Below are 16008 nucleotides of genomic sequence, written 5' to 3'. Positions count from 1 at the left end.
ACAAACAAGGCTTCTGTTGCTTGGAGAATCAGATGAGCTCTGGAGGAAGCAAGAGAGAAACACACAAATAGCAAACGCTTGCTCGCGTCAGGCACCATTCTAAGAGTGTGTACATTATATATATATATATATATAAATTAATACATCTAGAGGCCAGGGGGATGGTTCAGTGGTTAAGGCGCTTGCTGTGCAGGCCTAAGGACCAGTGTTGGAATATCCAGAGCCCGGCTAGTAAGCTGGGCATGGCAGCATGGGCCTGTTATCCCAGTGCAGCAGGGAGGTGGAAGCAGGAAAACCCTGGAGCTTGCTCACCAGCTAGTCGAGCCTATCAGTGAGCTCCAGTTTAGTATGAGACCTTTTATAATAAATAAGGTATGGTGAGGAGAGTGAGGAAGATACCATTCACCTCTGGCTTCCATGGACTCATCGTGTGCATGCAGTCTCATGTACGTACACACACAGACAATTTTAATCCGCACAGCATCCCAGGGAGATAAATTCAGTAGTGTTCCTACTATTCAGTTGTGAAAACTTTGTCTTTTATTTTTTAATGTTTATTAGTTTTTTTTTTCTGTATGTATGTCTGTACACCAGGTGTGTACAGGACCGGTGGAAGCCAGAAGAAGATATTGGATCCTCCGGAACTGGAGTTACAGGCAGTTGTGAGCTGTCATGTGGGTGCTAAGAATTGATCAGAAGTACTCTGGACGAGTGGCCAGTTCTCTCAACCACTGAGCCACCTCCCCACCTCCCACAATTTTTGTTTTTCAAGGCAGGGTTTCTCTGTGTAGCCCTGGTTCTCCTGGAACTCACTCTGTAAAACAGGCTGGCCTCCAACTCGGAGATCCACCTGCCTCTGCCTCCCAAGTGCTGAGATTAAAGGCGTGCGCCACCACCTCCAGGTTCCGAGCCTGACTTTTTGTTCAACATAAAAATAAATAAATAAATAAGTTGAAAAAAAGTAAAAGTGACGTGTGAAAATGACCTGAAACTCAAAATCTCCAGTCTACAGTTAAGTTTTAATGAAACTCGCCCACACTAATTCATTTCGGGGGCTGCTTTCCTCTGGAAGAAGTAGCGGTTGAGTTGCTACAGACATGGTAACACTTCCCAAACCTATGTAGCTACCACTAACCCTGTACAGAAGAAGTTCGCCAGGCCCCTGTTTAAACCACTGTATTATCCTGTCTCAAAAACAAAACAAACAGAAATGGCTGACGTCAGAGTCACTGGTGCCGTGGAGGTACCGAAACAGGGTGACTTGTACTGGGCGGGGAAGGTGCTTTCTGAAGGATGATGGTGGGATATTCTCTCTGAAAGACTGACATCTGAGCTGAGAACAGAGTGAGGACACTGGGGGAAGGGTGTTGTACACTTCCCAAGGGCCGAGTCCTTGAAGCCGGAATAAACACTACCTACAAGTATTTGCTTGTGTAATGAATGAGTGTGGAAAGCAATAGACCGGCAGCTTGAAGGGGACAGGTGATTTTGAAAGCAAGGTTGGATTTTACCACAGAGGCCTGAACCCCTGCTGTGGGGGAATGGTTCATGGGCAACAGAGTGTGCCCCAATGGCTTTGTGCGGAGCGTGGCTAAGGATAGCGCCAGCGTCTCAGCATTGTCCTTGGGTGGGCTGGAGTATGCCGGTGAAGTCAGGGGACCACGCCGGCAAGGCGAGGAGAGACCAGGTCTTACCCCAAATCAGAAAAGATTGAAAGCCCTCAAGTGAGGCTTCTGATTGCCCTGGCCCTAGCAGAAGTAGGGGGCGGCCGGAAATGGGAGGTGGGGGCGGGAAGGGGCAGAGGTGCAGGCGCTGGCAGGCGGGCCTGGGTGCAGAGGGGAGAGACATGGGAGCTGGGCGGAAACGCTACTCCGGCTGCAGGAGGAGCCCCCGCCTCTCCGTAGGCTGTCCCCGCCTCCTCCAGTCCCTCCACTCCCCAAATCAAGGAAGGCCGTGCAGGTTTCGAGCTCTGCTTTCACTTTCCCTTCCCGCTGCCCACTCCAGGCTCCTCGTGCGGCGCTCAGCCCCCCGCTCTGACCATGGCCACACTGAGGGTCCATCCTGAAGCCCAAGCCAAGGTGAGCGCCGCGGATTCGAGTAGGGAGGAGAGGCGTTAGAGAGGCGTGGCTCGGAGCGGACCCAGGCTCCGGGGATCGGCCCCCGGCCCCGCATCTGAGTCGGGGGTCTGCTCCCGAGCCTGCTGCCAGAAGCACCTGATCCCCCTGGGAGTAGGTGAGGCGGCTCTGGTCCAGCGGGGTGAAATGAAGCCGAGAGCTAGTGTGAAGTCTGCTGGCTTGGGGCCCGGACTACACACAGGGACGGGGAGAAGGGACTTGCCCCGTCCACCTGAGATCAGCCCTTCCCGAGATCCGTGACTCAGGAAGGGCACATGCCTGTTGTACCCTGCTTCTGCCCACTGGCTGAGGGTTTTGTTCTGTTTGAGACAGGGTCTCTCTATTATGTAGCCCTGGCTGTCCTGGAACTCGCTATGTAGATCCGGCTGGGCTCGAATTCACAGAGACCCGGCTGACTTTACCTCGCGAGTGCTGGGATTAAAGGCATTCATGCGGTACCACGCCCGCCCGGCCAGAGGGCATTCTTATTTCTCCATATACAACCCTGGTGACTCCAGGAATATTCTCCCCAAATCCAGTGAACCCCTTGAGGATCCACTGAACTCTCCCCAGATTCAGGTGTGCAGAAAACTACCACACCACCTCAGGCCATCCTATCCAGGGACCCATCTCAATTTCTTCAGGTGTGGCCTTAGGGGGATCCACTCCTCTATTCCCCAGGTCAGGCCCTACACCTCCCAAAGGAAATTGTCAAATGAACTGGCCTTAAAACTAGGTTTCTGAAGGGTTGCCTGTACCCTACAGGTGGATGTGTTTCGTGAAGACCTGTGTAGCAAGGTAAGACCTACCTCATCGGCAACCCCACCTCCACCCAACTGCTGCTGCTCAGCCCTCCCTTGCTGGGTAGTGTGAGCCCCTACTTCACTGCCTAGGAAAGGACATTTGGTTATGACCCCCATCCTCCTCTCCCACCACCTCACACAGACAGAAAACCTGCTTGGGAGCTATTTTCCCAAGAAGATCTCAGAGCTGGATGCATTCTTAAAGGTACGGGGACCCTGCACGGACTCCAGAGGAGCCTGGGGATGGGGGGGTGTGATAAGAGGAACATCCTCATCTCCAGCCCTACCACTAGGAGCCAGCTCTCAATGAAGCCAACCTGAGCAACCTGAAGGCTCCGTTGGACATCCCAGTCCCTGATCCAGCCAAGGAGAAAGAGAAGGAGGAGCGGAAGAAGCAGCAGGAGGCAAGTTGGGAGACCTGGGAGGAGGTGGGCCAGCCCTAGAGAAAGCCGGCCTCAGTCCTGTCCTCCCCCCTCAGAAGGAAGAGAAGGATGAGAAGAAGAAAGGGGAAGATGAAGACAAAGGTATTGGAAACCCAGAAAGAGACAGGCTTGTGTCTCAGAACTTCCTCGTTGCCCTCCACACGCCCCTTTCCAGCCCTCCCAAGCTCAGTCATTAACTGACCCATGGCACACTCTCTAGGTCCTCCCTGTGGTCCAGTGAACTGCAATGAGAAAATTGTGGACCTCCTGCAGCGCCTAAAGCCTGAGATCAAGGATGTCATCGAGCAACTCAATCTGGTGAGTTCTGCTTTCATCCCCGCCTCGGGCTTTGTCCTCTTGACTCCTGCCAATTAGGACAATGGCACATAGGAGAGGGCAGAGCAAGTGAGCCAGCCTTGGGCTCAACATGGACCTGGCATTCCTCCATCCACTGGGCAGACAAGGGAAGAATAGGAACCTGGGACTTGGAGTGTGTATGTGGAGGGGAACGGTGTGGTGATAAAAACCTCGATACCTTCCTTCGCTCCAAGGTCACTACCTGGTTGCAACTACAGATACCTCGGATAGAGGATGGGAATAATTTTGGAGTGGCCGTCCAGGTAAGAGCACCACCCCCTCAATCCACAGCCCTCCTGTGTAGCCCATGCTTCCTTCTCACCACCACGTTCTTCCCCAGGAGAAGGTGTTTGAGCTGATGACCAGCCTTCACACCAAGCTGGAGGGCTTCCACACTCAAATCTCTAAGTGAGTTGCACCTCTGCCTTTGGGAACAGGCCTGGGCTCCCTCCCTTTCCCGCTGCATTCACACTACATCTGCTTCCCACAGGTACTTCTCCGAGAGGGGAGATGCCGTAGCCAAAGCAGCCAAACAGCCCCACGTGGTAGGTGAGGCCCAGGTCAGGCTGAGCTGGGGAAGAAGACACGTTTCAAATCAGGACTAACCCTGAATTTCTGCAGGGTGATTATCGGCAGCTGGTGCATGAGCTGGACGAGGCCGAGTACCAGGACATCCGGCTGATGGTCATGGAGATCCGCAATGCTTATGTGAGGAGGGAAGAGGAGGGCAGGGGTGGACAGAAGCACCTTTCCCAGGCTATCCGATTTCTGACCAAGCAGACTTGGGGTGGAGGGTGACAAAATCAGCCTTTCCAAAGCTAGAAATGGGACACAGAACCACTGGGGGGGCCTCTGGCTGACCTCCACGACTCCGTGGTCCTGTAGGCTGTGTTATATGACATCATCCTGAAGAACTTTGAGAAGCTCAAGAAGCCCCGTGGAGAAACAAAGGGAATGATCTATTGAGGCCCCTCTCTCGTTCTCTGAAGGGCACAACAGAGACCTTCCTGCTCTTCACCAGGAACTCTAGACTGGACCCAATCTTCTTCCTGCTGGGGTTTCTCCCTTACTCTGCCTCCCAAACACAATAAATACATGGTCGCCCACCAGCCCATCTCTTTATTGTACTCTGACCCTCTGGTTCAGGCATGTCCACTGGTGGCAGCACCCCACTGGGTGATTTGAGTGTTAAGCCGCTGGTTGGTCCAGTCCTGACGAATGTCATCAAGATGGCAGTCGAAGTCCACGAGATGACGGTGGGCCTGGCCCTCCAGCAGTGCCCCCACCATCTGTCGGGACTCTTCCCAGTCTCTCCACATCACTCTAATTTAAAACAAAACATGGAGGTCAAACACTGGGGCCACACACAGACGGAAAAGAAGTCACAGGGCAGGACCAAGGACAGAGGAGGCCTGAGGAGTCTTGGACTTCCAAGAAGAGGTAGAGGTAGTGGGACACTCACAAGTTCTTGTCCTTAGGCACCCATCGAAGACCTTGGTTCTCCAGGACAATCACTGGAGGTACACGAGGCCGAGTCACCAGCTTCTTATTATCCAGCTGGGTGGACAAAGGGGTGAGAGTCTCAGGATGCTCTCCTGACTCCCTCCCCACCTCCCCACTCAAAAGCCAAGCCTCACCATAATAAGCACTGCATCAGGGAAGAATTCTGCAATTCGCCCAGCGATTTTCAAGGCCAGAAGCCCAGGGCTGTGTAGGGGGAAGATCAGAGGAGTGAGGAGCCAACCGAGGGCAGACCCAGGTCTCCTCCCAGGTCTCACAGATGTGCACACAGCTGTAGCCTTTCCCTGCAACTGGCCTGGGAGTGTCGGGCCTGCCGGATGCACGGTTGCTTGATGCTTGAATGCTGTGGGAACAGGTGCTCAGATTCTGCCGGGGAGAGCGGAAATCTAAAGTAGGCTTTGGGGAAGGTAATTTGCTTTAATCATCCAAATTAAAAACAAGAGGGCTGGAGCAGTGGCTCAGTGGTTAAGAGTACCAGCTACTCTTCCAGAGGACTTGGGTTCGAATCTCAGCACCTGCATGGCAGCTTACAACCAGTCCCAGGGGATCCAACGTCCTCTTCTGGGGGCACTGCATGCATGTATACAAACATATACAAGTAAGTACACACACACACACACACACACACACACACACACACACACACACACACACACAGTAAGGGCAAACCACAAAAATAAATAATTTACTGGGTGGGATGATAGGGACCAGCAAAAGTAGGGAAGAGGAACAGGGTAGGGTACTAGGGGGAAGAATTAAGAATAAAATATGGGTTGGGCGGTGGTGGTGCACGCTTTTAATCTTAGCGCTCGGGAGGCAGAGGCAGGCGGATCTCTGAGTTCAAGGTCAATTCCAGGACAGGCTCCAAAGCTACACAGAGAAAACTGTCTTGAAAAACAAACAAACAAAAAGAATAAAATATGGGGCTGGAGAGATGGCTCAGAGAGGTTAAGAGCACTGGCTGTTCTTCCAGAGGACCTGGGTTCAATTCCCAGCACCCACATGGCAACTCACAACTGTCTGTAACTCCAGTTCCAGGAGATCCAGCACCCTCCCACAGACATACATGCAGGCAAACCAATCCACATTAAAATTAAAAGAATAAAATGTGGGCTGGGCGGTGGTGGCGCACGTCTTTAATTCCAGCACTCGGGAGGCAGAGCCAGGTGGATCTCTGTGAGTTCGAGTCCAGCCTGGTCTCCAAAGTGAGTTCCAGGCAAGGCACCAAAACTACACAGTGAAACCCTGTCTCAAAAAACAAACAAAACAAAAGAATAAAGCATGATCTGGGTGGCGCACGCCTTTAGTCCCAGCACTGGAGAGACAGAGGCAGGGGGATCTCTGTGAGTTTGAAGCCAGCCTGGTCTACAGAGCGAGATCCTGGACAACCAAGGCTGCACAGAGAAACCCTGTCTTGAAAAACAAACAAAAAAGTATGTCTGAAAATGCCACAGCGGAACCAATTTCTTTATATGCTGACTTAAAATAATCTAGGCAGTCCCCAGGAGCCACCATGAGGTTTGGCTGGGTCTGCCCAACTCTCTGAGGCCTGAGTTAGAACCTCGGAACTTTTTTGCTGTTTCTTGTGGATGCTGGTCAGAACCTAAGTGTGCTTCTTCCTGATATTTTGGGATTCCTTTCTCTTTCTCTACAGCTCAACATTCGCTGCTTCTCTGCGACGAGTGTGGCCTCCATGCTGGGTTAGAGGGTATAACTTGAAAGTAGTTTGCTTGCTCTGGGTCTTTTCAACTCTAATAAAAACTGTCCTTGAGTTTTCAAAATGATTTTATTAATGATTAATGACCCTGATTTTCCCTGAGTCATCCGGCCACTGTGATCAAAACAGACCCAAGTGACACTGCTTGGTGTTCAGTTTTTTGTTTTTTGTTTTTTTTTTTTTTTTAAAGATTTACTTATTATGTATACAGAAGAGGGCACCAGATCTCATTACAGGTGGTTGTGAGCCACCATGTGGGTGCTGGGAATTGAACTCAGGACCTCTGGAAGAGCAGTTGGTACTCTTAACCTCTGAGCCATCTCTCCAGCCCCTTGGTATTCACTTACAATGGTGGCCTTCAGAGACCCTCCCACCTTCTTATTGCACACATACAGCTTCAAGAGATGTCTCAGGGCTCTAACAACTTGTCAGGTGGCCTTACGGGGCAAATCTAAACCTTGCTCCTGACTGCTTAGATATGCATAAACTTGTCTCTCTACTTAAACTTGAAACTTTAATCTCTTTGTGACCCAGAAGACAGACTTGGGGAAAGTAGCTGTGTCTCGTTGGATCTCTTTGACCTCTTTCTAGTATGGCCATATTAAACATATCTTTTTTTTTTTTCCTTTCCTCTAAAAAAATCAAAACAAAACATTATTTTTAGCTGGTTGTGGTGGCTCACACCTTTAATCCCAGCACTCAGGAGATAGAGGCAGGTGGATCTCTGAGTTCGAGGCCAGCCTGGTCTACAGAGTGAGTTCCAAGAGAGCTACACAGAGAAACCCTGTCTTGAAAAACAACACACACACACACACACACACACACACACACACACACACACACGACTGGAGATAACTTCAATGTTTATAGTATTAAGTAGATTATGATGTGTCCACATTCATACTATTCAGCTGTTAGGATGAGGTAGATCTTGAGATGGAAAGACATCAAAAGTCCGGGGAGGGGAAGCAAATTACAATAGATCTAACTTAATTCATATCAAAATCAAATGTACTTGGTGTGTGCAGTATATATGTATAAGTGGTGGGCTTTTTTTCTTGTTATTTTATTATTATTATTATCGTCGTCGTCGTCGTCGTCGTCGTCGTCGTCATCATCATCATCATCATCATTATAGTTTTTCGAGGCAGGGTTTCTCTGTGTATTCCTGGCTGTCCTGGATCTCCCTCTGTAGACCAGGCTGTCCTGGAACTCACTGAGATTTGCCTACCTCGGCCCCCCAGCGTGCTGGGATGAAAGGCGTGCGCCATCGCCGCCTGGTTTAAAGTGGTGGGCTTTTTAAGTTGCTGGTCGCACTTCCTCCGTTCTTACAGCACCTTGGAAAGCCCCTCAGTCAAGATCTGTCTGTTATGTTGAAAGACAGCTGTCTGTCCCACCCCCACTGCCGAGTCCTTCCACCCTGTCATACTCATCTCCGGTATCTCCTCACTCCAGTACTCAGTACAACGCCTGGTGTGCAGCCCCGTTGCTAAGTACTTGATGAAAAAAATAAAAATAAAAGGGATGACGCTGGTCCAGCTGCACCTCACCCACACCTGCCACAATCACCTGCCTTTCCGGCCCCAGCTCTCCGACTCACCTCTGGTCGTCCAGAGCAGCATTGGCGTGGTAGTACCCAGCTACCACCAGACCGGCCTGTGCGCCCCACACATCCACCTGTCGTGAGAGAGGGGCCATCAGTAACTAAATCATGCTCCTGGCTCCGTGGGTGCATACTGCAGCCAAGGGGTGGAGCATGCATTTAGGCTGAGGGTCCTAACGGGTTGGGGGGGGGCGGTGAGTGGGGATGGGGGCGGGGTTCTCGAGGCCACACCTGGTTGAGCGCCACCTCCAGCATGACGGACAGGGCCAGGTGACTGTGGAAGAGGGGCACACAGTCGGTGAGGCAGAGGCATTCTCCCGGCCGCGGCGCGGGAGCCAGCAACAACCCGTTGACAGCAGCGTACGGGTACCGAGAGGCGTGCAGGCACATCTTCCCGTAGGCCCGGGCGGAAATCTCCACCTCCCCCATAGCGAACGGGGCCGGGGGGCACCCAGAACCCCGACCAGTGTGGCTTCCCCACCACGGCAAGCGAGATTGGCCTTGCCCTGTACCTCCTCACTCAGGTGTAAGATGCGTCTAACACCAGGCGAGCTCTCGGCACAGCCTACCCCCAACACGAGCCAATATTCGGTCCAAACACAGCCCGGGGAGCTGAGCCCCGCCTCCTCTAACCACTCCCGGGCAGGCGCACTTGCTCGCCGGCCGGCTCCGAGTCAGACCCTAGCCAAGAGTCCCGCCTCCGTGGTGCTCTCTGATAGGACAAGACGCTCTCATTTTGTCCAATCAGAGATTTTAAAATCTGTCTTGGCTTGCTTTGGCCTACAGCGAACTGGAAAGAACGCATTAGGGCAAAGGAAAGAAAATTGCCCACAGGCTTATTAGCTAAACTACCCGGTTTATGCTTTGGGTTTTGTTTTGTTTAAGAGGGAGGACACACAAAGTCTCAGTTAGCCCAGGCTGGCCTCCATCTCTCAACTGAAAGCCCTAGGTTTAACAGACCCTGAGACACCTCATCTAGCTCCAACTTGGGCGGGTTACTGCAGGTGGGCTGTTTACCTGCTCTGCCTGTTCCTACTGGCTTCAGCTAGGTGGAGGGCTGGCCACTAGCTGGGTGTTCCTGAGAACCTTGGCGACAAAACCGTTCTCCTTGCTCCAACTAAAGAGTGGGTCTGCACCAATAGATAAAACAGCAGCCTCATCTTCCCAACCTCAAACTCTGGCCGGCCTTTGGCTTCCTTAACGTAGTGCAGCACCTTTAAGGCAGAGTACAAGTCCATGACCCTTTAAGGATAGATAAGTAATACATGAGCACTGAATTCCAACTGCCAAACTAACAAGAACGCAGCACATTCTTTTGACGTATTTTAAAACAGGCCAAGAGCCTGAATTTAAAAGTCCCTTAGTGTCTATAACAAGCCACCCAGCAGAGGAACCAATGTCTCCACCACCTCAGAAGAGAATCCTATACTGCAATCCCACCACCCAGAGGGTGGAGCCAGGAGGAAGAGTTCAAAGTTAGCATCAGCTACATGGTGTGTCTGAGGCCAGCCTAGGCCTCAGCTTGTCTAAAAACCAAACAGAAACGGTCTCAGGAACTTGGCTGCAGAGATGACTCAGCAGTCACATTCAACTTGTTTCCAGCACCCACAGCAGGTGGCTCACAACTGCCTGTGAATTCCGGCTTTCAGGGGATCCAGCACCCTCCTCAGGCCTTCATGGACACCAGCACACATGTGGGATACGTTCAGACATACACACACACACACACACCAGTAAGGAGAAAAACACAACAGATGTAAAGACAGAAACTGACTGGGGGATCGGGCAAGAGATAGAAAGGCAACTCCCCGCCCCAATAATGCCCACCGGTGGTGTTATGTTCTCCCTTAATGTCTTTTTAAAAGACCTTTCCTCTGCCGGGCGGTGGTGGCGCACGCCTTTAATCCCAGCACCTTTAATCCCAGCACTCGGGAGGCAGAGGCAGGCGAATCTCTGTGAGTTCGAGGCCAGCCTGGGCTACCAAGTGAGTTCCAGGAAAGGCGCAAAGCTACACAGAGAAACCCTGTCTCGAAAAACCAAAAAAAAAAAAAAAAAAAAAAAAAAAAAAAAAAAAAAAAAAAAAAAAAAAAAAAAAAAAAAAAAGACCTTTCCTCTCCGCCAGGACTGAGAAATCTCAAAATAACCTCATTTTCTCTCCAACCTTGCTCCCAGCTCCACAACTGTTCTTAATTCCCACACCATAGCCACGAAGCTTCCCTATCTATCCAAAGCCAAATTCCTCCTCCAAAGGCTTTGCCCAAATAACCTTTACCATGAAGCCCTCCTGAAATGAGATGGAAATACCTTTGTGGTATTCCAAACTACAGGTTACCTGCATGGCTGACAAGGCACGCAAACTTCTACCCTGTTCCTTTTCAACCTGATATGTAGACCAGGGTGGCCCTGAACTCAGAGGTCTACCTACCTCTGCCTCCTGAGTGCTGAAATTGAAGGTGTGCTACCCATGCCCTGCTCTACCCTGTTCTTTAGAAGGAACACAATGGGCCTCACGCGCAACCTCACTTTCCTGGCACCCTTTCCCATTTTCTTTTTAATTTTTTGTTTTTATTTTATGAGTAAGGGTGGTTTGCTTGCATGTGTATCTATGTATTATGTGGGTATCTGGTGCCCACAGAGGTCAAAGAAGGGTGTCAGACCCCTTGGAACTGGAGTTACAGACAGTTATTAGCCACTTTGTGGGTGCTGGGCAGCTAGCCTGGGTCCTCTGGAAGAACAGCTAAGTGCCATCCCTCCAGCCAACCCTCTCCCCTCTTCATTACCATATCCAGTTTCCTTGGTGTACTGACAGAGGGGGCACAATAAATGCTCTGAACGAACAACAGAGGGAATCTATAAAGTATAAGTCATTTATTTTCCTTCTAGTCCTTAGCTCAGTACATGGACGGCTTCTCTTCACCCTTCGGGTTGACGATTTTCTCTAGGTTGCTGCTGATGATATGATAAAGCTCAGCCTGGAGGAAGGCCAGAAGAACAAAGTTAGGTTCTTGGCTTCCCACATCCTTCCATCCACTTCCCTCAGGAGCTCACTCCACACTCACGTAGAAGGCCCTCAGGTCTAGCACCATGGCCCTGAGTTCCCCATAGGCTGCTTCATCTCGCTCATGCACCAAGGCCCGGTAATCCATCTGGGGAGCAGGAAGCAAACTGAGTCAGCACCAGGGGAGGTCAGGACAGTAATTTTGTTTTCTCATTCAGAGAAGAGAGATTAACTGGAAGATATGCCCCGTGACAGCACCAACAAACACAGAATTAAGTAAAGAGAAGGTCAAGGATGTTGGAGCCCTAACCAGTTTTGCTTTTCAGAATAATATTTTCCACATGGTGCAAGTCAAAAACAAAACAAACAGGATCTCTTCCCCCCACTCCTGGCCAGCCTCAGCTAAACGGTGGACTCTGCACTCACTACATGGGTCTCCTTGGAGGCCTTGGCTACAGCATCCCCACGTTCCGAGAAGTACCTGTAAGTAAGGAACGTGTGTGTTAAAGGAGATGTACACACACACAGACCACCCCTCAGACTCCCACCGTTCTGACAGAACTGCCTAGCTTGAGACTCCTACAGGAACGTCCCTGTAGGGTCCCTGTGGTCTTGTAGCTGCTCTCACTTGGAAATGGTTGTCTGGAAGGCTTCTACTTTGGTCTTGACAGCATTCACTCGCTCCAGCACCTTCTCCTATAGGGACACGAGAAGCGAAGAGAACACTTCATCTCCGCCCTTTACCATGCCCTCTTCCTCCTACCTCCTGTTCCATGCCTTGCTCCATCCCTCAGTCCCCAGTCTCTTCCCACTCTGTCTTCAGTCACCAACTCTTACCTGAATTGCCACCCCAAAATCATTTCCATCCTCAATCTTGGGGATCAGGTGCTGGATCCAGGTGATTATCTATGTTAAAAGGGGCACTCATTGAACAAACCTACTGGATTCTTTTTATGCCACTTTTTAAAAAATTATTTTTTCATTATTTTATTTTTTTATGTGTATGAGTATTTTGGCTTCATGTATATCTATGCACCACGTGCATTCCTGGTACCCACATAGGCCAAAAAAAAGGGTGTCAGATCCCCTGGAACTGGAGTTACAGACAGTTATGAGCTGCCATGTGGTTGCTGGGAATCAAACCTGGGTCCTCTGGAAAAGCAGCCAGTGCTCTTAACCTCTGAGCCATCTCTCTCTTACAAAGGAAGGTGGAAGATTCTTTTGTTTGTTGAGACAGGGTTTCTCTATGTAGTCCTGGATGTCTTGGAGCTCCACATATAGACCAGGCTGGCCTTGACCTCACAGGCTCCTTCTGCCTCTGCCCGCCCCCCCCATTATGCTACTTCTTAATAACAGCTACGTCTAACTGGACACTTATTACACGCTAGGTGCCATACCGTAAGTTATTGATCTCATCTAATTATTGGCAATCTTTCAAAGCCTTCAGTCTTACTGTACCATTTGACACGGGAAACAAGGGAATCACAGAATGTCTAAGAGACCTATGTAAATGACAGAATCAGGATTTGAATCTAGATTCTTTCTAGGGCTCAAGCTTTTAAACCGACTCACTGTATCACATCACCTATACTGTGTACCTAATATGACAAGTTCTGAGGTTACAGAGGTAGCTACAGCACAGTCCTTTATTTTAGAGCTACCATTGTGATACCAGACGGACGTCAAACCAATGAGAAAAACAAAGACTATCTACACCCAAAGGGGAGGAGAGTGGGTAAAATGCTTGCAGTGCACACAAATACACGAGGACCTGTAGTCCAACTGTTAGCACACACATAAGCCGGGCACAGTGGCGTGCAGTGTAAGCCCAGTGCTGGGGGAGCAGTGTGTGATGGCGACACAGGCAGATCCTGGAGGCTCCCTGGTGAGCCAGGATAGCTAAGACAGCAGGCTCCGGGTTCAGCGAGGCCATGCTTCAAAAAAACCAAAACACCCTCCAAGTACTGACCTCTGGCCTTCAAATATGCATGCAATGGAAAACACACCTACACATGCCTGTGTGCACACACACACAACTAAAAAACATACATAAATCCAAGACACAAAACAAAGTTCCCTTATTCAAAACCGGGTCTCTAGGTGAAAGATCTGAAGTGACCATAGCTTTGCCTTGCTTTTCTTCCCACCTCCTCCAGTTCCCAGGCTTACCAGAATGCATTTCTCTTTGAGAGTCCAGACTTCTGGCTTCACCAGAGCAAGCAGGGCCAGGAGCTTCTCATTCCCGGGGAGGAAGCCGCACTTAGGGACTATGAAACGAGGGAGACAGATGAAAAAGACGGCTTTTTGTTGTTCCACATCAGTGCACCCATGTTCTCCCCAGCCCCCCAGTCCTCCATTACCTTCCTTCTTCTCCTGCTTGTCTGTTTCCATCTAAGGCAAAGGGGGAAAAGCAGCTTGAGACTCACGGAGGCCACAGTGGTGTCATTTCCAATGGTTTATAGTCCACCCTCTGCACGCTGAATGCCTTACCTCATCATCCTTGGGTGGGGGATCTGGGATGGGGATGTCCAGAGGAGCCCGGAGGGAGGAGAGGTCAGCCACATTGAGGGAATCCTCCTGCAGAATTTATTCTTAGGCACTGCCCAGTCTCCTCCCCTCGTCAGCCACAGCCTTCCCTCCATTCCCTTCTCAGGGTCCATCTTCTCTCTCCTTCCCAACCTAGGTTCAAGCTTTGTACCGGCCTGAGTTCCCAGCCTGTAGGTGGTGGGAGAGAGGCCAGGAGATGGGGTAGACGAGTCTTACTACTACTCACCTGCAGGAGCTGACTCAGGGATATGATTTTCCGTGGCAAGAATGTAGAGAGGAAGTCATCAGCCTGTGAGTTTAACATTACAAAAAACAATCACACAAGATGTCCGATGAGATGTTTGAGAAGCAGGCCCTTAGAAACTACCGAGTCCCAGACTCACAAATGAGGAAACTGCCGACGTGGAATCAAAGGGGCTCGCCCATCCTGAGAAGGGCTGTGGGTACTCTGGGCACCACCTTTCCCTCTCGGTCAAAAGAGGGTGGGGAAGCGGCAAAGGCAGGGAGAGTTCTAAGAGCGATCAGATTAGGAGTGGAAACCAATCATTAGCGATCACCTCGAGTAAGCATGAGGGTTAGGAGAGACCAAAAGTGGAGTGAATTGGGGGTTACTCAAGGGTTGTGGCCCTTAGAGTCTAGCGCTAGGATTCTGGGTCGAATCGCTTGGATCCAAAGACTTACCTCCTGGAAAAGATTTTGTCTGAAGACATCCACCTGCAGACAGCAGCAAGCAGATGTGGGTTAGGGGGTTCGGTTGTAAAGACTAAGAGCCCACCCCACCCCCGCAACCGGGTGCCCCCCAACTGTGACTCAAGCCTGTCCCACCATGCCAGTTTCCCCTGGAAGACCCTGCTGAGTGCACAGACTGGCGAGAGGACAGGGCAGTGGTAACCCCTGAGCAGAAGTGAATGCCCTAAAGATAGGTCGGTCGGGGGAGTTCTCACGAGGGGCCTCGGTGCCCAGGAGCACCCAGTTTTATCTCCGTCGGGACTCCCCACCTCTTCCTGGCCCCCGGTTCCCATTTACCTGTTTACGGGCTTCTCCACTCAGGCGAACCCCACAAGGCTTGGCCATGCTTCCCCACTTGCTAGCTCTTCGACTCTCGGGGCTCGCCGCCCCAGCTTTCGCTTTCACTCTCCAGGCCCAGACCCACCCCCCTCAGCCACGCCCCCTTCCCTCGGTTCCCCCTCCTCCTGGCAGGCCACCAACAGTCAATAGTCCTCCTTCAGCCATTCCCAACCAGTTGCCCCTAGGAAGGGCGGCGTTGGCCTCATCACCAGCCGAGGGGATGTCCGAGGGAGGGGCTAGGGGAGCGTGGGACAGCGGAGGCCGAGCCGCGGCGGCGGCCCCGGGGAGAAGGGTGGAGCTTGCACCAAGGGCCGTCCAGGGGAGGCGCTGGACGGGGAGAAGAGTGGGACAATCAGAAAGGGGGCGCCCGGGGGTGGGGCTCCCTGAGGCTAGCCTTTAAGGAGGGGACCGAGTGGGATCCGGGAGAGTAGGGAGGATCGGAAGAGGGGGCAGCCTGGCAGGATGGAAGGGAGCAGGGGAGAGGGGCGGCCTTGCCTTCGGGACGGACTGGAGGAAGGCGGGACGCGCCTGAGCCGGGCTAAGGGCGGCCAGAGTTGGGTCCCCGGTAAGGTGGGGCTTCCCCGGTGGGGACTGGAACTGAGCAACATCGTGGAAATAAAGATAAGGAACGCTTTGGGCAAAACAAGACTAACCCCACGCGGGGGCGGGGAGAGCCCCAGGGCGGGCGGAGGGCTTGGGCAGGGGGAAGAGGTTCCGTCGCCCTGGGGGAGGGACCGGGGCCGCGGCTTCCTCATTGGCGGCAACCTGGCCCCCTCCCTTCCGGATCACGCCCCTTCCGTCACCCTGAGCCCGCCCCTTCCTCTAACGCGGTCCGCAGTCCCGCCCTCTTTGCCAGTA

General features: G+C 51.7%; 4 protein-coding genes across 4 annotated transcripts; 1 reads left to right on the top strand and 3 right to left on the bottom strand.

Moving 5' to 3' along the window:
- The first annotated feature begins 1915 nt into the window (after positions 1-1915).
- Psme1 (proteasome activator subunit 1) lies at positions 1916-4805 on the top strand. Its single transcript, XM_028892105.2, has 11 exons — positions 1916-2078; positions 2880-2912; positions 3060-3122; positions 3211-3321; positions 3396-3441; positions 3560-3657; positions 3891-3959; positions 4037-4104; positions 4187-4241; positions 4318-4404; positions 4582-4805. The coding sequence occupies exons 1-11, from the start codon at positions 2040-2042 to the stop codon at positions 4660-4662; spliced, it is 750 nt and encodes a 249-aa protein (XP_028747938.1). The 5' UTR covers positions 1916-2039; the 3' UTR covers positions 4663-4805.
- Positions 4801-9161, bottom strand: Emc9 (ER membrane protein complex subunit 9). The gene is made up of 5 exons (XM_028892108.2): positions 8769-9161; positions 8535-8611; positions 5334-5403; positions 5159-5253; positions 4801-5019 (listed from the first exon to the last, which is right to left on the bottom strand). The coding sequence occupies exons 1-5, from the start codon at positions 8964-8966 to the stop codon at positions 4839-4841; spliced, it is 621 nt and encodes a 206-aa protein (XP_028747941.1). The 5' UTR covers positions 8967-9161; the 3' UTR covers positions 4801-4838.
- Positions 9162-11383: 2222 nt separating this feature from the next.
- Positions 11384-15291, bottom strand: Psme2 (proteasome activator subunit 2). Its single transcript, XM_028892106.2, has 11 exons — positions 15109-15291; positions 14764-14796; positions 14309-14371; positions 14026-14112; positions 13896-13926; positions 13705-13802; positions 12373-12441; positions 12164-12231; positions 11962-12016; positions 11597-11683; positions 11384-11509 (listed from the first exon to the last, which is right to left on the bottom strand). Exons 1-11 carry the CDS (start codon positions 15154-15156, stop codon positions 11429-11431), a joined length of 720 nt encoding a protein of 239 aa, XP_028747939.1. The 5' UTR covers positions 15157-15291; the 3' UTR covers positions 11384-11428.
- Positions 15292-15364: 73 nt separating this feature from the next.
- LOC119088525 (neural Wiskott-Aldrich syndrome protein-like) lies at positions 15365-15997 on the bottom strand. Its single transcript, XM_037208519.1, has 2 exons — positions 15646-15997; positions 15365-15477 (listed from the first exon to the last, which is right to left on the bottom strand). The coding sequence occupies exons 1-2, from the start codon at positions 15903-15905 to the stop codon at positions 15387-15389; spliced, it is 351 nt and encodes a 116-aa protein (XP_037064414.1). The 5' UTR covers positions 15906-15997; the 3' UTR covers positions 15365-15386.
- Between the last annotated feature and the right edge of the window lie 11 nt (positions 15998-16008).

Source organism: Peromyscus leucopus, chromosome 9, assembly GCF_004664715.2.
Source record: "Peromyscus leucopus breed LL Stock chromosome 9, UCI_PerLeu_2.1, whole genome shotgun sequence".
NCBI classification, from domain to species: Eukaryota; Metazoa; Chordata; class Mammalia; order Rodentia; family Cricetidae; genus Peromyscus; species Peromyscus leucopus.
This window is presented reverse-complemented; position numbering and strand designations above follow the sequence as displayed.